Raw genomic sequence first — 22551 nt, 5'->3', positions numbered from 1 at the left:
AAACGTCCACTAATTTCATCACACGTCTTAACAACTACTTTCTGCTTCAGCATTGCTGGTTTATTCATTGTTTTCTACTCACAAAATAAAGGGTGAAGTAAGAAAACGAAATGGGAGCCGCTAATAATAATAACAAAAAAAAATGTTTCCAAGCATTGCTCTCTTTTTCATGGACTTGGAACCTGTCGAGAATGACATTGATTCAGAATTGTCTACTAATCTATTCATAGCTTGTAATAGTGGAGTTCCAACTTGAAATGTATTGGTTTCAATGTTACCTTTGTAAAAATAGTTTTGCTAGTCAAGTTTAGAGGTAGGGGATTTACGGTCACATTAGAAAACTTCATGGTCTACATGTCTCCTTGTATTATTTATAAAAAATCAAAATTTCATGTCTAGATCTACATGCTCTTCAGACAGTCACCTTGCGATCACCAAAAAACGTATCCAAAATACAGGATTTCGAACATAATATATATTTCAGTTTGCGAAGCTAGAAGGTAAAAACTGAGGTCAGCCAGAAACCAGATATATCATAAGTTTACTATAAACTTTCAAAAAACATATAAATAATAGTTTAGATTATTTTTGCCACTCAAGAAACTGGGAGGCTAGCCCCCTGGCCCCCGGCTAGATCCGCCATTGATGGATTTGTTGTTTGGTTCCATGAAGAGTTGTTTATAAAGAGTGCACATGACACATAAATACTCCTATTAAGTGATTGTGCTGTGTTTATTGGCAACATGATTCAACTGAGACATATATTAACGTTCATTTATAATAGATTAATTGGGCTTTGGTATAATACGTATTTTCTCTGTGTTAAGCCACTCTATATTTATATAGAGAAAATGAAGTTTCTTGTAGATCGTTTGCTGTGGAGAATAATTAGGACTCTGAAATTCTATTTATGAAATGTTCTGCATGCACTTTCTGTAAGAGTAATTCTAAGAAAAGAATTTCCTTTTATCTTTTCAGGGTACGTCCAGGACTTATCCTCATTTCAACTTACCGCCTATCTTCCACGGGTTCATCAGGATCCTGAGAAAAATGACACACCAGGGTTTCAGGCCACAAGGTATCCACCATCAGCCTTTCCAAATGCTTCCAGTTCTCCTCAACCCACAGTAGAAACGCTACCCACTCAACAGAGATACGAAGAACTAGGGAGACGATGGGGAGAAGATCATCATCCTCATCACCATCTTTTACAGCTTACGTCCATGACAGCCCAAGCACCTCCTCCTCAACAGCATCAAGGAATCCACTTGCCGCAGCAGCACCATCAATCCGTCAACGAACATGCTACCCAGCAATCAGCCACATCAAGTACCACAACCACTACTTCAACTCCCCCAAGAAAATCGTTATCTATGTGTTTTACAAGCACCGGTGCCGCCCTTTCTTTGCCGCCCAAGAAGAAGGACATTTACAGGCCATATTCTTTAGATGATCCGCCCGCTGTACCGCTCAGTGACCCGCAAAGAAGAATAGCCGAGTCCGTCGTTGATACTACCACACAACACCAAAAAGACTTGAGTGCGGCGCACGCAATTTTGGATCTTAGTGCCTCTACTTCAATGGGTTACAACACCCTCACAACAGTCCATCCTCCACCAGAACCTGTTCAAGAACTTCAGTCACAATCGCCATCGCATTTCCATCATTTACCACAAACAGAATGCACCCAGCAACCGCAGCAATCGCAGCCAACGCCAGCAGTTTTTCACATCAATAACGGGAAGACAGTCGCGTATACGTACGAAGCTTTCTTTGTGAGTGATGGACGCTCGAAAAGAAAAATTCCCACCGGTGAACCCACAGAAACGGACAAACCACGATATACATGTCCGGAATGCGGTAAAAAATATGCAACGTCATCGAATTTGTCACGTCACAAACAAACACATCGAAGTTTGGACTCTCAGTCGGCTAAAAAATGTCCAACATGTGGGAAGGCGTATGTGAGTATGCCAGCGTTGGCAATGCATATTTTGACACACAACCTTAGCCATAAGTGTGCTATATGTGGGAAAGCGTTCTCACGACCTTGGTTACTTCAAGGTCATCTACGTTCCCATACGGGAGAGAAACCATACGGATGCGCGCACTGTGGCAAAGCATTTGCTGACCGTTCCAATTTGCGCGCGCACATGCAAACGCACTCTGCTGCTAAGAATTTTCGCTGTAAGCGATGCAACAAATCGTTTGCTCTCAAGTCTTACCTAAACAAGCATTACGAATCGGCCTGTTTCAAAGATGGTGCTCCTCATCCTCCAAGTATCCCTCCACCCCCACTAGTGGGTTCTCAAACATGTATTGTTGAATGTTCAGTGGACATCGAAAACTCTATGTCACCTGGTCTGCCATGTCCATCATCGTCTCCATCATCGCAAGTTACGAATAGTGCCATATATCATCCGGAAGACAACATCAGCACGTGTGATTCATATATTGTACACAACGAACTGTAAACTGTCAGTAGGTATGCCTTTTAATCACATAACACATGCACTTTTAAACTTGAATGCCATTTGCACTGCTCAATATACTAATTTGGAAGGAATTATTTGAAAGGAAACAAATATTCTGATTAATAATTGACATTTTTAAAAATCGAAGCCTTGAATTACTCAAAGTATATTCCCGATAGATATAGAAATGCTAGATTATAGATCGCCAATGTAACCGCAAACCTTTGAGGTAAGAAGTGTTGATTCTTACAACTTCCTTTAGTACAACCACCGCCCTCAGTGAAGCTTAAGTGTACAAAATCCAGCATTTGCATTCGTGTAGTAGGATTTAAAAAAAAATAATTATATTAAAGAAAAGGACAGAAACTATATTTTCACATTATATATAAGAAAGATAGTTTGTCACACTAATTTTCGTGAGGACAATGAGGTTTTATTATTTTACCATTTCATGTGTGAGAGAGGTCATCAAGGAGATTTATTAATACCTCCAAATACTTTAATCAATCGTATTATTATTCTTTCTAAGAGTTGAATTTGAGTCTTGTGAAGTAATGCACTAGGTAATCGCCCAGACATCATTATAAAATTACTAGTCATTTATTACCAATATAAGTAAAATAATAGTATTTTTTTTTTATCAAACCGAACTAACAAAATGACAAAACATTAATACTACATATTTCAAGTTTTAAAATAAAGTATGAATGTTAATGTTCTGAGCACACATTTAATCTACATTTTTTTACATTTTTAATGAAAAATGATTAATTAATTTTTAATTGTCGTTCTTTAGCAAACTATCAAATCCAATGTCATTACAAATTTGGAAACAGTTTTTTTCTTCAAGTGTCAGCAGTACATGATAATTTAGCTATTACACAATATTTGGTTATATTGTGAATTTGCTTGTTTGAATACTTTTAAGCCATGTTTAATACAATTCTATCTATGCGGAGAAAAATCCTAGAAGTTTATTGAAAAAAGTTCAATATGATGATGGAAACTTGGTAAGAATTCTTAGAAAAAAATAATAATACATGTTGAAATTCATGATATAAATGAGTTCATCATTGTTGTAACTTCATTTCAAATATCTTGTCGTATACTTGAAGAAGAATGAAAAGAAAAAAAACTGTCAAAAAAAAAAGTCATTGAATTCATGTACGAGTGACAAGCATTATGTGGCACTGTCCGCTACATAACAAGGTTTTCACATCATAGCTAATTCCCTCGATAACATGTAACATGTTACCAAATGTACCGTTGAGTTTTACTAATTATGTTCAACAGTTTTGCAAACTGGTGCAAAGTGTTTCGCAAACAACGAATATATAAATAGTGAATAAATATACATATAGATACATTATATACAACAAGTATATATGTAAATGTGTATGATTTAAATATATTATAGTTTGTACTTTAGTGAAAAAGAGCTAGTCAGTAGATGAGATAGGATGCACAAGTGCAAATATATATATATACATACATCTAGTGATAGTTTTGCGTACACATTCCAAGAATTGCTTTTTTAGCAGTACGAAAATTTAATATATTATTAACATTATTATTAATTTATATGATGATAATTAAGAAAATATCAAATAGCTTAGAATTTGTTAATAATTAACTTTTATTGTGATGTGTGCATTTTTGATAATTATAATTTTCTTCCCACAAGAGAACATACTATACGAGGGATGACCCAAAAGAAACCGGATATTTGTTCTAAACGATGAATTTATTAAGTATTCTTCAAAATCCTTTGAGGCTCCTTCAGAGAGCTCTCCCTTAGATACTATGCATTTACAGAGCCTTCTTTTTCGCTGCTTGAAGCTTCTCTGGAAATCTTCAACTTTGATATCGTCCAGTGCTCTCTGCGAAGCTCTGTCTGCAGCCTCCACATCATCAAGACGCTTTCCTTTTAGATTTTATTTCATTATCGGGAACACAAAAAAAATACCCGGAGCTAGGTATGGCTAATATGGAGGGTAAGGAATGAGAGCCCAAATTGGAGTTCACAGACAAGGCTGAGTATGAACAGATGAGGACATCTCATTTTCAAATCCTGTCAAACTCCAGTGGCACCAGCTCTAACTTACTGCTGGCTGTTCTAAAATTTAGTCAGTCGTAAAACGAGGATACTCGTTGAATTTTTGGGAGATTGTTTTAATGTTTTCATCTTTTGAGATGATGCAGGGCACCCAGAACGATCATGATCACCAACATTCAGCTCACCATGCTTAAAGCGCCCCAAACCACTCAAAAACTTGTGTGCGGCTCATAGCATTCTTCTTTAAAGGGTTCTGAAGCATTTGGTAAGTTTCCGTTGCCAATGTCTCAAGCAGGAAGCAAAATTTCAAACACACTCTTTGTTCCTTTAAATTTGCGTAACGATTTTGCAGACAGCAAAGGAGAACAATTGCGAAAATAAACACCACGATCAAACGTTAACTCCTTCATAGACGCCGCTTGGACAACTGATTTGGAAATGTCTCTACTAGACCCATCTAGCGGGAGAACTCTGTACTACACCTAGAAACAACCGCGTGCTTTCAATCCGGTTTCTTATGGGTCCCCCTTCATACTTCAAATTCTCATTTCTTGACATTATTTTGGACTCTTCTGAGCAATTTAAACACGCAAATAATTTGCGAGCAATTAGGGTTACTAGGATTCTGTTTACCTTTCATGTAAGAGGCACATGAACAATATACTATGTTGTTCTTTTAAACTGTAATTATGCTATATTTCGGCATCATCATAGAGTCTTATAATCCAAATATATTATTTTCTGAAATTATACTATTATCTGCTACATTTTAGCTACATCTCACGAATGGAGAAATATATATTTATTAATTAACGAGTCCAATTTAACAAGTCTTGAGTGTGAGCTGTAGCTGATTATTGCCTGCAACACGGGAAGCTATCATATTATACGTATGTTTCTCTTTAATTTGTACAAGTCTTATTTTCCTCTGATACTCTGTATTTTTGTTACGGGTTTTATATAATTTAATATTTAAAGTATATGCACTCACATTCTAAGTTAAATATAACATTTTATTTCAGTTTTTTTTCTGTGATAGTTCTGAACATTAGTGATATTACTTTTATAAGGTTTTTATACCTAGATAAAAAAAATAATTTTAATAAGCCTAACTCTACTCAAAACTACACACATGCTTAGTTAGTTAACAAATCCTTTAATACAAGGTTTGTCCGAAAAGTAGTAGGACTGATTTCTTTCAAGCAATTTATTCACAATTTTGACAAATCGAATTAATAGTTTTCAAAATATACCCCTTCTGCATCAGCACAGCGTTTCCACCTACTCTTCTAATCACTGAAGGCTATCTGGAACGCAGAAACTGGAATGCACTTCAGCTCTCTCGTTACAGCCTCTTGAATGGCCTGGACTGAGCCGTGGTCCCCTCCTTTCATGATCATTTTCTGTCGGGGGAAGAGGAAGAAGTCTGAACGAGCTACATTTGGGATATAGGGTGGCTGGAAGAGCTGTGTGATGCCATGTTTGGTCAGGAAGCCCATGCTAGTAAGAGCAGTGTGGCTCGGCGCATTGTCATGATGAAGTTTCCATGATCCAGTGATTGCTGGACGGATGCTATCGACTTGTTTTCTAAGTCTTTTATATACTTCCACGCAGAATGCAGTATTCACAGTCTGACCAGGCCAGGCGAGACAAACTCTCTGTGAACCACTCCTTTGTGGAGATTACAAGGCATCTTGAAATGGTTCACATTAAACTCGATCCGTGAAGGCTTGGAGATAACTGGTGTGCTGGTAGCTAAGACCCACCACCACCCAACCAGGGCAGTAACATCCCCCTCCTTCACCAAATTTTGGAAGGAAGAAGACAGTCCTACTACTTCCCAAACAAACCCTGAAGAAACGCGTTACAATATATTTTACGAACTTTAAACATGAGCATTATGTTAGAATGCGCAGAAATTTGTGCACGTCACACTAAAAGATAAACTATGTACAGTACTTTCCTACGATACATTTTAGCATTATAACTTATTTTGAGATATTGTTAGCGCGAGAAAGTAGAATAGAGACATTTATAGGAAATCCAAAGAAATATAAAAGTGAGGGCGCAAAATTCGCCTGCATAAATACACACGCATATAAATATATATATAATACACTCCACTTCATAACATTCCAATGTAGAAATTTAGGGTGAGCAAATATGATCTCAGTATAGGTTAGTTGTTATTGTTCCATTGGTAACAATTATATATAAGACACAAAGAGAATTTAAAAAAAAAGATTTTGGAGAAGATAACGCGAAACTTGATTGACTATGCAATATTTTTGCAAAATTATTATTATTACTATTATTATAATTATTATACATATATACTGTAGACATACGTATATAGATTTGTACATACCTAAACACTTGTAGGTAGAGATATTTATTAGATGCTTAGACTCTAGATTAGGGATATAGTGCAATATTTTACATTACAATGTGTAAATACAAACGATTTTTTTTAAAGTGAGTGTTCCAAAATTGTCAGTTCATATCATAGGACTTTATATGGACATTGTTGATACAACGTTATTTTAATGTGCAGTGTTTGTTACATGCTTCCGAAAAATGCAACTTACACCTCACTAGCTTGTAAAAAGTATGAAGAAAGTAAGTGTTAAGCGGTCAGATACTATACACAACGGGTTAAATGTTTGGTTATTGTTTACAATAAGGGAGATATATGAATATTCCTTTAATTGACATCTGAATACAAGAAACTTTTAACTTCGCTGTTAGATGTGATATTTCGTTATAGTAAGTAAAATGAAATGGTGAGCTAGCGAAATGACTATCGTTTTGTTAAGATAATACAAAATGTTTCCCTTGACTTTTAAGTTCAAATGAATTATTTAATGAAATTGTGAGCTTGGATACAAATTTGCAATGGGTTTAACATTCTAATTGCTTTTGATTACTGTGAATTAAAATACAGGATTTTTCTTGTTGGCTAAAAAAAAAGTGCTTACTAAATTGATAGCTTGTCTATGCTGGAGATTCTTAATTCAATAAAAAAAAAATTGATAACATGAATAAAATTCACGTGAGAAATCTCGGGTATGGTACTAGGACATGGAGATGTATCCATACATGTGGAGTTACGTACAAGGCTAACTTCATAGTCTGCAACGTGGTCTGGGGTTTGGTTCCCGGTGGGAGAGAGGAACACACAATCTAATTATTCAATCATTCACTTTTGTTAATTATCCCTCTCCTTTGGCCTACCAGTATTTCACCTTCATTTTTATAGCCTATACTGTATATTTGAGAGACACGTTAGTTATGCTAAGGGACAGTGTTTATGGCGTTTTGAAGGCGGCGCTTCTTGTTCTCTTTAAGCACTGTTTACAAATGAGATAGCTGCTGCGTTGCCAAGTCTCAACCTTCGTTTCATTCATCTAGGCCACACTCCATCGATTTTATCCCGCATTTTAGTAAAATGATCATTATATGAAGCAATCTGGGTATTACGCGTACATAACCGTCGGTATACTGTATATCAAGTGACACGTTACTTATGCTAAGGGGCAGCGTTTATGGAGTTTTGAAGGCGGCGCTTCTTGTTCTCTTTAAACACTGTTTGCAAATGAAAAAAGCTGCCTTGTTGCCACGTCTCAACCTTCATTTCCTTCACCTAGCTCACACTCCATCGATTTTATTCCGTATTTTAGTCAAAATGATCATTATATGAAACAGTCTGAGTATTACGCGTATACAACCATCGGTAAACTTTTTAGATTGTATGCATGTTCATTCACCCACCATCTAACTGAATGCTTCAGGAGTTAATTGATACCTAAACATCTTCTAAATCAAATAGTAGGTTTGGAATGTTTATGCTCTTTACCCTATTTGATGAAATTAAATATATTAATATTCTTGTTTATGTAAATCAGTTACGTAATATTTTTATTTATGCAATGTTATTAAATTAATTCATGACAATGGAAATTTCGTAGATATGAGAAACGTACACCTAAATGATATGCCATAGAAAATGAATATATAACAGTATACAAATTTTTACTTGGTCCAAAATATCATAACATATAGCCGTTGGTTTGGGATTCAAGTAGCATTTCAATTTAATCTTTACAGCCTATAGTTTAACATTGGAGCTAAACCACATGAAATCTTAAAATATCCTAGAATATGCAACATGGACGAAGATGCGGCTATCAGTCCAGACTTTTTTGTAATGCTATATATAGTCACACAAAATATACAGATAGTTAGCTATATTTATTCATGCAATACCTAATCTAATATTTCACTTTTCCATATATTAACCTTTATTTACACTTAAGCCCCTCGTCAATTCTGTTCTTAGTCCAAAATGCATGTTCGTATTTCAAACTTGATGAGTATTAGTCTTGAAAACGTGTGTTTGTTCAAACTTTTTGTGTTTGTTTTCAATGTTACATGTTTGTGAGTGTTGTGTATTACTTGACAAATAAGACTGTGTTCTTGTGTGTTTCTTGACAAATAATTCTGTGTTCTTGTGTGTTTCTTTGCAAATAAGCCTGTGTTCTTGTGCATTTCTTGACATATAAGCTTGTGTTCTTGTGTGATTTTTGACAAATAAGCCTGCATTCTTGTGTGTTTCTTGACAAATAGCCTGCGTTCTTGTGTGTTTCTTGACAAATAAGCTTGAGTATTTGTGTATTTCTTGACAAATAAGCCTGCGTTCTTGTGCATTTCTTGACAAATATGTCTGTCTTCTTGTGTTCTTCTTGACAAGTAATTCTATGTTCTGGTTATGTGTAACGTGATAGTATTCCTTCCTTGTCCTGCGTATATCTGGGAAATATCACTTGTGTTTCTCTTAAAAACCCGTCCTTGACTTATGTGTCTTCTAGAATGCTGTCTTTGGGATACTGTAATACATTTGCCAATCATTTTCTTTTATCTACTCTCTTTTTTTTCACACTGTTATCAAATCTGGTTTGCTTACCCATTTAGTGTTCGTTTCTTTCCTGTGTATAATCAGAAGCAGATTTATCATATTCATACACGTTCTTAGACTGGCTAAACAGATCAACTCAAATCAGATTTCTTAGACGTAAGGGGAAAATGCATAATTCAATGTTGTCATCAGAATGTTTTCCCAAATGGGTCTCTCTATACTCAAGTTTTGACCGAAGAATGCGAATGGAGTGGGTGCACATTTTTGCTTGTTAGTAGGCACCTGAATTTCCAACTGGCTGTTATGTGACAGCAATTTGCGGGTCTCATTCTCAGTTATACACACGGATAGAACAAGGAGCAGACAGGGAACATGAGTTAATAAAAACCAGTGGGGACAAGCTAGAAGAACATCGATGGTGTTGTCAATAGTTTAGCTGATAAGCTATCCGTGTGCCTATGATTATTCGTCGACTGTCAACGTGTGTTTAATTCATCTCTTTACCTCATGTCCTACCCTCCCTTCTTCTATTTATTCTCAATGCCGTTTCTACAAAAATAAATCTATGCTCCTACGTCATATATAGGCCAGTTGGAAAGAAATAGTATGCACTGATAATAATTGAATTTGTTTCCTTTACTTTTATCCAACGTCTCACTTTATTATCTTATTTCTTTCTTTCAATTTTCTTTTCTCTTTCTCTCTATTTTTTTCGTTTTCTTTTTTCTTTATCTTCTCTCTTTTCTGTCTTTCTTCTTTTTCTCTGTCGCTTTTCTATCCTTATGTGATTATCTGTGTGTTTATTTGTCTGTACAATCTTGTCATAGTTGTTTGTGAATAATATGTCTATGCTTTTCCATCATAATCTCTGTTTCGCTTCAATCCTTTGCCCATCTTGAACAAAATACATATATTGTGTTTGTCTAGAAGTATGGTATCATAGACTTAGCTATTTCTCACTGTGTTCATGTCCTTCCCATTGCTAGTCCCTCCTAAATGTCCCACCATCTTACCGTAACTTTCTCAGCACAATATTGTACGTATCAGATAGTTTGAGGAACGTATATTACAGATTGTCTTATCTATTCATACCAAGACATTTGTTATTTTTTTATTTACATCTATTGTAACCGTCATATCTATCTATCTATCTGACTCTCTGTCTAACCATTACTACTTCCCATTTAAGAAAGTTGCGCATTATTTAGTACCATTGACATGAATAAGCATTTTTACCTTTCTAATCAGTTTCTGTGTCCACCAAATATATAATCATTATTTGTTATATATTCAAAATATTAGTAACACTGGCAGCTTCTGAGGGAAGTCATATCTCTCAGAATTATCATTTTATTTCTGCAAGCTAAGGAAAGACTGATTGGCTGATGTGGCTTTTCAAACCTTTGTAGCTATAAAGGTTTGAGTGACTTCTCTCAAGACCTATCAATCTAGATTTATCTTACGAACGTGATTAACGATATATGGAGAAAAAGATCAATAAACGGAATTATAAAAATCGCAGCATGAAGATTAAAATAATTATTAATTATCCCTTTACATCCTTAATTTAGGTTTTAGGTCGACTTATATTAAAAGTAGCAAATGCAGAGTAATCTCCCATTACAAATGTAATTTCTTACCACATATGCTACAAATAGGAGCGCTATATGCAAGATTAATATTGACCAAAATCTAAATCAAATATTATGAATAATATAAATAAACACGAGATTATCGTTTTAAACAAAATATTGAAGTTAATATCCAAAAGAAACTAGATTAACTGAAATCTGAATCATTTAAAAAAAATCGATATACTATCTAATTTTAAGAACGAACAATTAACTTAAAGGAATAAAAAGAAGCTAAGTCCTGTTTTAGAAAACGCGTTCTCCAATGTGTTCTGTGTAAAGTCTATAAAATGGGAAAGTATTTTAGAAACATGGAAAATGAAAATATTTTGAATCTTCTGCAACCAGCAAAGAGGAACGATATTGAAAAAATGAAGAAAGAATATTTGAAAGTAAAGGATCGTGAAGGCCTTTTCTCTCTACGATGTTATTTTAACAATATTTTCATTTCTTCTCAGAGGGCTTCGATTTCTTCCCCCCTTTTCTTTGTCTTTTATATGACCACAAGGATCCCTACGAAAAGAAGTGAAGTGTTTACTAAAGTCAGTTGGTTGAGATATCGGTCCCCTCTTTCAAGGAACCTAGACCTGAGTACTTCAGTTATATAACATTTTCGGTACCTATATTGTACACTTTCTTCAAATTTAAAATTATGTTGTTGTTTTTTTCTAACTTCGACAATACCGTAAATTGTATAATATTGATAAAACCATCACTCTATATAAAATATATGCATTTTCCAGCAAATCTCTGGTGAGGCAATTTCAACCAAAGTCGACACAGATATAATTTATCTGAAAAAAAAAATGCTGTGGTAGTAAGACTTCCCTAGAAGTTCGAGTGATAAGGAGTTATGTTTAGCAACCGCCCCTAACAGATTAGGCAACACTTCGTAACTTATAACAATGTGGGTTACCTACACAACAGGGAAAACTCTGTCAAAAGATGTACAGATGCAATAGATAAGATAATCTACCTACCGACTGAACACGTGCGATATGGTCCCAGGTGGAACTGGAATTATATTCTTCTTCTATCCATTTTCCAATGTTGTTTAGGAGGTAACCCAGCCTCTGTAAAATGAGTACCTTAAGAAACCTGGAATGTAAAAATGGTTGAAGTATAATGCTGTCTATTTCACTTCCTAAATACATCGAAATATAGTCCAATGCGGAGATTTGTATCCGCCTAGCCCTTGACCATTCGATGACCTATCCAAAACGGGGAACAACTTTAATTTTTTTTGTTAAAGTCTTTAAGAATACTCTCTTATGCTACGAGACAGCGTTTATTCTGTTTTGAAGGCGCAGCTCAAAGTTCCCTTTAAACGCTATTTGCAAATGAGAGAGTTGTGATGTTGTCACATGTTGTCTATCTTGTTGAAGGCGAATGGCATACATCATTTGACTTGTTCACTTATCGTGCTGTAGTGCATCTGCTTAGCCACAACCCTTTACCACACTGCAAATTTGCGTCAATGCCTTTATCCCATTTGCTTAGTCCACATGTCATCGATCGCATCCTACCCTTTATTTATTTATTTATTTATTTATTTATTTATTTATTTATTTATTTCGGAGTAAATGCATCATTGTAAGCTAAATATAACAGCAAAAAACACAGCCTGTACATTTTTCTTTCCTTTAAAAATTTCACTAATACTATTATGCAGACAAAATCGGTGATGTAATAGTGCAACATAGCTCTCAGGAAAGGGAGGAATGAATTATATCATCAAGTTTGACCTTCCATAATTGTATGTGGATCTACCAACTCCCAGTCATAGTTCAAAGTCCACATTAATAGCAAATCCTGTGCTTTTTGACCTTGCAGTTGCAAAAGGTCATAAAACGCTCAAAACTCAAGTTATTATTTTGTAAACTTAGTAATATCTTGTTGTAGGTACCCTTAAGTAGAAGGGTTATACAGAAATCATAATACAAATGTATCTCAGTTACTTCAGATGCAGTTCACAATGTGAGCAATACTAATGCTTTAATGCTGAACGTTGGATGATATAATTACTAGTGTTGTAATATGTCGTGCGAATATTCACATTTCACAATTAAAGGAAGAGACTGTAGTAATACGGGATTTGTCAAGCTCTAATAGTATCAATATGATCAAATTAATTTTCTTCGGACGAATATTTTGAGTCCCTACCCAATTAATCTTATAACTTAGTTTTCTTGGCTGCATAACATCTCTGCTAATAATATTGAAAATTAGCAAGCTAATAAAAGTCATATATTTCTCTTTTTGAACTAAAAAAAAAAATAAACTTATGTACGTGGTTTCCAGATTGTGGTAATCACACAGAATCAGGCCGGTAATTTGAGACATTGGTGAGACCTCCAAGCTTACAGGCGAAATATTCCACGAAAATATTTCTCTCTAAGCTTGTAGGAGATGGGTGAGGTGTAAGTTGAATGTGTCAATAAATTTATTTTCTTCCAGACGTCCTAAAGAACTGACAAGGAACAAAGAGTTTATCTAGTCAAAAGGCATACATTCCTGGGTCTCAAGTCATTTTTATAGTGTATGTATATAAATAGCTAGTTATCTATATGTGTTTGTGTTAAACGTTCCTTGCTTGTATAATATCTACTTATGTGTAGCTGCTAAGACTGACCAAAGGTTAGAAGTAACATTCCAAGTTTTAGTAACTATATCAACCTGTTCAACTGCAATTATGATACTTTCTTAAGAGGATAATATTTTGATATATTTTACATTTATTTATTTATTTATTTATTTATTTATTGAATTTGATCAAGTGTTAGTATATTTACCAGACGTATGGTTAATGTTTATTATATTTCTGTTATGTTCAAACCAAAGTTTTGAAATATTAGAAACAGTAAAAATGCTTGAAAGATAACGAATGTTGGTCTACAAGAAATGGAACATTTTTTTTCTAGCCTGTAAGTTACTATAGGAACGGTGTAAAACTTAAAAACTATTTTCCTTCATTTCCATCTTCTTTCTGTCTCTATTTTCCAGTTCTTCTTCTTCCCTTTTGCTATATTTTTCTCTTTTCTTTCTTCTCCACACTTTTATTTATGTTATATGAGTCTACAATTTTGGCTCTTTAAATGAATTTGTTTGTTGGAATCTTAATTCGGATATATTTTATAATTACCTGCTGCTTGCTTAGATGACTGGTTTTCTTAACTTGTTTCTGCTAAAAGTTTTATATTCATTTTATTTTCATGCTCACCTTCTTTCTCTCTTTCCTCCTTTGTTTCATTTCCAGTTTATTCATATTTGTACGTATACAATTCATCATTAGATAAGAGCAGCTTGAAGGAATTTTTCCTGCATATTAAAAGTGTAATCTCTGATATTATTTTTAAGTGCAGATTGGTTAAATTTATATTTCAAACTTTTACGTAATCTGTTTTTCTATTGTACAAATCTATATTTCTTCTCTTTTTTTCTTTCTTTCTTTCTATCATTCTGTCTCTGTTAGTTTTCTCTCTATGTATGTATACCTTCATGTATAAATCTTTATTTCTTCATATTTCTATCTTTCTGTTCTATTTCTTTCTAACACCCTGCCTCTATTCGTTTATCTCTGTTCCTCCACGTATGCGTGCCTTCATGCGTCAATTTTTATCTCTTCATATAATTATCTTGTTCTCCTTCTTTCTATCTGTCCCTCTGTCTCTATTACTTTATCTCTGTCCCTCCATGCATGTATGCATTGGTGTCTCAATCTCTATCTCTCAATATTTCTATCTTTCTGTTATCTTTGTTTCTATTATTCTTTCTCTATTAGTTTATTCCTGTGCCTTCTTGTATGTATACTTTCATGTGTCAACCTCTGTTTCTTTGTAGTTCTATCGTCCTGTTCTCTTTCTTATTCTCTATCATTCTGTCTCTATTACTTTATCTCTGTCTTTTCGTATGTGTATACCTTCATGTATTGATCTCTATCTCTTCATATTTCTATCTTTCTGTTCTCTTTCTTTCTTTCTTTTTTCTATCAACCTGTATCTATCCTGTCTCTATTAGTTTATCTATTTCCCTCCATGTATGAATACCTTCATCTGTCATCTCTATTTCTTTATATTCTATTTTTCTGTTCTCTTTCTTTCTTTTTCTATCCTTCTGTCTCTAAAAGTTTATCTCTGTCCTTCCCTGTACGTATAGCTTCATGTACCGGTCTTTGTCTCTTCATGTTTCTATCATTCTGTTCTCGTTCTTTCTATCACCCTGTATCTATTCGTTTATCTCTGTCTCTCTATGCTTGTATTCTTCATGTATCAATCTCTGTCTCTTTATACTTGTATCTTTCTGTTCTCTTTCTTTCTTTCTAATGTTCTGTCTCCATTAATTTGTCTCTAACCCTCCATGTATGTATATTTTAATGTGTAAATCTTTTTTCTTTATATTTCTATCTTTCTGTCATATTCTTTCCATCTATCACTCTGTCTCTATTAGTTTATATCTGTCCCTCCATCTGTGTATACCTTCATGTGCCAATCTCTGTCTCTATATTTCTATATTTTTTCTCTTTCTTTCCAATATTCTGTCTTCATTAATTTTGCTCTATCTCTCCATGTATATATATTCATGTCTCAATCTCTATCTATTTATATTTCTGTCTTTCTTTTCTCTTTCTTTCTATCATTCTACCTCTATTAATTTATCTCTGTCTCTTCATGTATGTATACCTTCATGTGTCAATCTCTATCTCTTAATATTTCTATCTTTCCCTTCTCTTTCTTCCTTTCTATCACCCTGTCTCCTTAATTTGTCTCTATCCCTCCATGTATGTATACCTTCATGTGTCTATCTCTTCACGTTCTTTTCTATTCTCTCTCTTCCTTTCTATCACCCTGTCTCCTTAATTTGTCTCTACCCCTCCATGTATGTATACCTTCATGTGTCTATCTCTTCACGTTCTTTTCTATTCTATTTCTTTCTATCTATCATTCTGTCTCTATTAGTTTATCTCTGTCCCTTCATGTGTGCATACTTTCATTTGCCAATCTGCATCTCTTTATATTTCTATCTTTCCCTTCTCTTTCTTCCTTTCTATCACTCTGTATCCTTTATTTGTCTCTATCCCTCCATGTATGTATACTTTCATGTGTCTATCTCTTCACATTCATTTCTGCTATATTTCTTTCTATCTATCATTCTGTCTCTATTAGTTTATCTCTGTCCTTCCATGTATGTATATCTTCATGTGTCAACCTCTGTTCATTTTATGTGTATCTTTCTGTTCTTTCTTTCTTTCTCTCATTCTCTCTCTATTAATTTGTTTTGTCTTCCTCTGTTTCTCTACTTAAGGATGCCTTAATGAGCCACTACTTGTATATTTGCATATCTCTTTCTCTCTGCACAATTTCATGCTATGACTTACATCAGAGTTAATTTAATTCTCCGAAACAAATAACGTTTTAAGTCACAACATTCATTTCTTTCCAAGTTCATGGATTTATTAAAGTAATGTTGTTTTTATTTTGTGCAAAATATCCAAATTAACGTAAACAAATTGCTCACAACAAAAAAATGAAACTCTAAATTTGGTAATTTTGAAAACTAAACTTAAGAAAGGTACTTATTCGAAACCAAGTTTTATGTTTTACACAGTGAATTACAGAACACATTTGCGTTACGTTTAGAAAAACAAATATATTACGTAACAAAATATATATTATGAAATGCCTATTAAATAATTATATTGTAGATCAACATTTATGCAAATAAAAAGATTCCAAAGCACGTTGCATTAATTGTCGCTGTCAGTGCGTGAATTAGTACTGAATGCAATGTAGCCTAAATAGAACTGTTTTGTATCTCAAAACTCAGTTTGACTCATTTTATGAAGCTGAATTGTAAATGAAGCACCAGAAAACTTGCTCAGCACGAACACATCCTGACGCTAAGTTTATTTTTTTTTTTTAATCTCGAAAATGGACCTAGCAAGTTTCGGTAATACACTCATTCATTTTGTTCACGAAATGAAAGCAATAATGATCAAGCAAATGTCGGTAATACACTCTTTTATTACATTCTAGAAATTAAAACAATAAATGACCAAGCAAGTTTCGACAGTAAACTCTTTGATTACATTCTAGAAATTAAAGCAATAAATGACTACGCAAGTTTCGGTAATAAACTCTTTGATTACAATTTAGAAATTAAAGCAATAAGTGACCACGCCAGTTTCGGTAATAAACTCTTTGATTACATTCTAGAAATTAAAGCAGTAAATCACCAAGCAAGTTCAGGTAATAAACCCTTTGATTACGTTCTTGAAATTAAAGCAATAAATGACCAAGTAAGTTTCGGTAATAAACTCTTTGATTACATTTTTAAAATTAAAGCAATATATGACCAAGCAATGAACAACGAAAATTAAGAAAGTTCATAAGAAACATTACTTTATTAAATATAGCAATAATATTTAGAGAAAATTAATATTGAAAGATGTAAGTAATAATTACTTTACAATCAGACATCGCTTAAAGCAAAGCAATATTTGCTCACGCGTTTATAATTAGTTTATTATTAGAAAGCTTAAAGCAATGCAAACTATGTTTGGTCTAATTATAGTGTTGTTCTAAAATAGTATTCATTATAGTTAAGTAAATTTATTTATTTCGTATTTAACCAAATTACTAAAATCAAGAGTTGATATAAAGTACATTATTTACACAATTTATGCAGCAGTAAATGAGTTAATATTTTGTAACAAGATTTTATAAAATTTTGAAAGTACAAAGCAACAACATAGTATGTAAAGTTTGGTTATTAATTATCTATTCATTAACAACGAATTTTCTTGTTTAGTAATTAGCAATAATCACTCAATCTAACCATGATGGTATCAGTAATTAAAAGGATCGGCTGTCAATTAACAGCAATAATTAAAAACTTGACTAATTACAACGAATGCAGCAATAACAACAGCAATAACTTTATAAGTACGCTGTTATAATTTTTAACAATTTTTTTTAACTTGATAATATTCATTGCTACTAATCTTAATTATTTACACATTGAGCCTGGTCAATTATGTATGTATTTTCTACGAACTTCAGCTGAAGATGCAAAAACTACGTATTTTGTTTCAATACCAAACCTAAACATTACGTAAAAACATATTATTTAAGTCAAAAAATTTAACATTTCATTAAAACTTGCATTATTCAATTTTCCTACACGAATATGCCTATGCCCATACGTAATATTTTGATCATCTTAAATATGCATGTATTTGCTTCTGATAAAATTAGTTTAATCGTGCATTTTTACATCGAATCATATTTCTGTAAAAGTCGGATCAACTTAGAAGAAATATTATTTATTGTTCTCTTCTTGAAGTTACAAGGAATTCAAAGATGTTAATAATGGATTAATTATATTCTTTGAAATAGCCTTGCATCAGAAAAAAAAAACAGTCCATTTCTAGAAGAGACAATATTAGTTGTATTTTTTGTTCTCAGTCGCTTAAATACTGTCATTGTTATCATTGTAGAATGCATGTTGTATAATGTAAATAAATATATGTAAGATCAGTTGCGACGAAACCTTTTCCTAAACTCTGTCGCCGAAATAAGGATTACGATAGTCCATTACAAATGTTCATTAAATTTTGAGTAATAATAGTACTCCAAAACTTGGTATCATTTCACTGTCACAACAAATCTATAGCATCAAAAGGATTGTACAGGAAATCAATGTGTGACCACACGTCACATAGTTCATACAAATAAAAACTATCTGATGAACCGTAGTGCTTCTTGAGCACTAATCGATGGAATTTGTTTATGTTTGTTTGTTTGTTACTGTTTTGGTAGTGTAAAATTTTGTTGTTGTTACGAAAATTGATGAATAATTAGTACATTTAATATTAAATTACAGATATACCATACATATAATGTAATAATTACTTTGTGTGATTAATACTATCATTGTGTATCATTAGCACTCAAAGAATTTAAATTACTTGTATGTAATGTATATTAATATATTGGAATACGTTAATATGCGTTACTATTTTTAAAATATAACTGAATGTTGTATTAATGTAATATTAATATAAAATCTTTTAAAATAGTGACATGTTTGAGCGATATGATGAAGTATGGAAGTTCTTATGACATACTTTTTGTACTTTTAGAAAATTGTCACAAAAATTAGATCTACAATACATGGTAGTTTGTTTAACACCTGCAATTTTTTCACATATGTTTTAAATTGTTTTCGCAAGCAAAATGTACTTTTTTAAAAAGCAATTTCGAATTGTTACTAAATATATTTTTTTTTTTAATTTACTCATTTCATAAACTTTTGTTAATCAGATGAACAATATGTTAATATATGATTGTAAGTTCGGCGATAGAGTTTCAGTGCAACTGATATCACATATAATAATACTCGCTAAGTATTTTCTTGGTTCGAATCTACAGTTTCGAACCAAAAAAACGAGTTCTTCCCTAGCTGTAAAAAGGTAATATTTGTAAAGTTAATATTTTGAAGCAATATATGCTTTTACTAAAAGCTGAGTGTAAGTATTAATTATAGAATCGAGAGCCCAGGAAAGTGCCGGGTATTCATAAGCAATAATAAAAGTAGAAAGGGCCCCAAATTGAGGATAATTCCTTGTAAAATATAAAAGAAAAATCCCTCTATGCAAAGGGGCCCAGATTTAGAGCAATATATACATATATATATCTATACATATATAACTCCCTATATACATATATATACATAGTTAAAAATAGAATTTAAGGGTATTGAAGACGCGTAGTAGTATTTAATACTTTAGTAAGAAAAGCTTTAGAAAAGGATAAAAAACAGTTTTTTAATAGTAAATAAAAAGAGTAATGCTAGTCACAAACAATGTAGGTAAAGAATGTTTTGTTTTAAAAATAATCGTATGATTGCAGAGTGTACTTATATTTAAAAAAAAAAAGACACTGTTTAAAGTCTTAATGTGTGGGAAGTTCAATATTTCATTATTACAATTTGAATATATATATATCAAGTATAACTATTTTCTAAGGATGTGTTGATGTTTACCATTGCAAAATACACAAAGTTGTACTTCCAAAGAAATGTAAAAATTCATAAATAAAATTGTACATGTTTCATCAAACATATTAATTGACGATCACTGTGTGGTAATTCGTATTAATGGGAAATATTTCAAGACAAAAACATTTTTTTCCTCTTATACTGCGTTTGTTACTTTTGTTCCAAGTTTCAGAGACAATATGTGATACATTTTTATATTATCTTTAGTTCCGATATGTTAGATTTTCAAAATTTAATTTATTTTTGCAATTTGAATTTTTTTTTAAATATTATAAAACCATCATAATATTGGGTAATGTATTTGTATTTCATGTAATAATTAGAGGCAGTGGTCAATCAATAATTAAGAAAAAAAACTGTTATGCTTGATTATATGATATAAACATTAATTTTGAAATCACAAAGGAGCATATTAAATAATACTTGATACTTTTGCTCTAAAAAAAACTCAGTTGTTGTATATAGCGTTGAATACAAAGCCAAACATTTTACCAAAGAAGCCTAACTTTAGGAAATGAAATATCTACGACTTGAAACAATTGAAGGCTTATTTAAAGGAAAATAATCTACAGAGAAAATTTAAAAGGATAATTAGTGATATTAACTACAAATTCTAGTCTTATATCTAGATCAATAGTAACTATGTATAATAACGGTGTATGTTAAATGTGAATTCAACGAAAAGACATACCTTTCAAATTTTACGAAGCAATTCATATATAAAATTAATTGTGATAATTCGTACGTGAAAACTGTATGATGAACACTTTTTTTTTTAAAAAAAAAAACAGAATGAATATAAGTTAATTGAATGACGGAATTACAACTCATGTGTTTCAGTGACTTGACATTAGTGTCATGTTCATACTTGTAAATAAATCAATAATTCCGAATGTGTGTGAATATTGCATATACGTATTTCCTTTCTTTACGTTCTGTAAGAATTCTGTGAAGAAAAGACATTTGTCACCTTGCAAATATCAACTACAAAGAACCAGAGTTCTATATCGAATATGGAACACTGAGTCATTTAGAACACAATTTCATAATTTTTTAATGTGTTCAAATTGTAAAAGGAATAATTTATCATATGACATCCATAGATTAAATAAACAGTTCGAAGAATAGAGGTGAATAAGGATGCTTTGTCTGGTTTTAGTAAGAGTAGTCAAATAATCAATTTGTATTTAATTAATTAATTATATAAATCTTATTATCTAATTGCTTACATTTTAAACCAAAATACCGGCATCATCAGTAAGAAAATACTATCTAGAGTAAACTTGATTATTGATTTTGGAAAATTTTTGCCATGTACCCAACATAAATTTGTAATGCAAAACTCAATTTTTATCAAATGCATAAGGAAGTTACATTAAAACATCACGTCTTAAAAATATTATAATAAAAATCTATATCGGCGTTAGAATTCTCATTAAACTAAAGGTGTTAAAATTACTCTAATCAAGATCACAAACCTTAAAAGATTTTTGTTCGTATAAGCAGACAATAATATGAATAGAAGTACATTGGACTTAAATTATTTTCTGTACTTAGATCATTGAATGAATTGATATTATATTTGGGACAGAAATGAGTTTCGTATAACAATCTAAGGTTTATGTTTTCTAAATATCTTAAAGATGTATGTTTAATAAATTTAAGCAAGCTTCCAGTAATATATTGATTGTTGATGAAGTTTATATTGAATTACGTTACTACAGGGTCACCACAAAGTTTCGTTACCCCTGAAAATAAGTAACATAAACCACTAAACGTTCTTAAATAACTACACGGAAAGAACTGAATGACAAACAACAACGCTTTCGAGAAAAATTAAATGAAATGAAATCTTTGAGTTTTACGTCCCACGTATTCTCCGGTTAGGCTAAAGGAGGCGGTGATTATAAGAAATGAACGAAATGGTGGAACGAAAGCGGGAAAAAACGAGAAAACCCTGAGAAAACCCACGCATCCTGTGTTTGTTCATCACAGAGTTCAATTGACGCGAGCTGGGGTAGAACCAGGGACTCCATGCGCCAGGCGTGAACGCTTTATCACTGATCCACCGCGGAACCTGCTTTTGAAAAATTTTATTGAAATAGGAAACACTGAGTGTCCAACGAATCAGTCTGACGATCGTCATTCTCATGAGAAAGAATAATACGCCGAAATTTTGCGGCGGTTCTGTGTGACATTTTCCGGGAAATTACAGGTGTAACTTGATTGAAAGGTTATTTGACATTTTCTGTCTCTTCGGCAGTGGCATCGTAACGGATTTATGTAACGATGTTCTTTATGAACCTCCATAGCACATTAACACAGGTGGTGAGGTCTGGGCTTTATGATGGCCAGGCAAGTGGTGCGGGCAGATTCGGACTATCACGATTGGGAGTATCAGCCATCGTTCACACAATC

At 32.7% G+C, this 22551-nt stretch overlaps 1 protein-coding gene across 1 annotated transcript in view; it reads left to right on the top strand.

The window, feature by feature from the left end:
* LOC145674510 (uncharacterized) overlaps positions 1 to 20580 on the top strand; it is a 118729-nt gene extending 98149 nt beyond the window's left edge. The window contains exon 2 of the mRNA XM_081744666.1: positions 979 to 20580. Coding sequence (XP_081600792.1) covers positions 979 to 2474 — 1496 coding nt within the window. The 3' untranslated portion in view covers positions 2475 to 20580. The remainder of the gene's footprint in view (positions 1 to 978) is intronic.
* Positions 20581 to 22551: the final 1971 nt, after the last annotated feature.

This window comes from Thermobia domestica, chromosome 17 (assembly GCF_964235325.1).
Source record: "Thermobia domestica chromosome 17, izTheDome1.hap1.1, whole genome shotgun sequence".
NCBI classification, from domain to species: domain Eukaryota; kingdom Metazoa; phylum Arthropoda; class Insecta; order Zygentoma; family Lepismatidae; genus Thermobia; species Thermobia domestica.
Note: the sequence above shows the minus strand (reverse complement) of the source record. Positions and strands in the feature narration are given on the sequence as shown.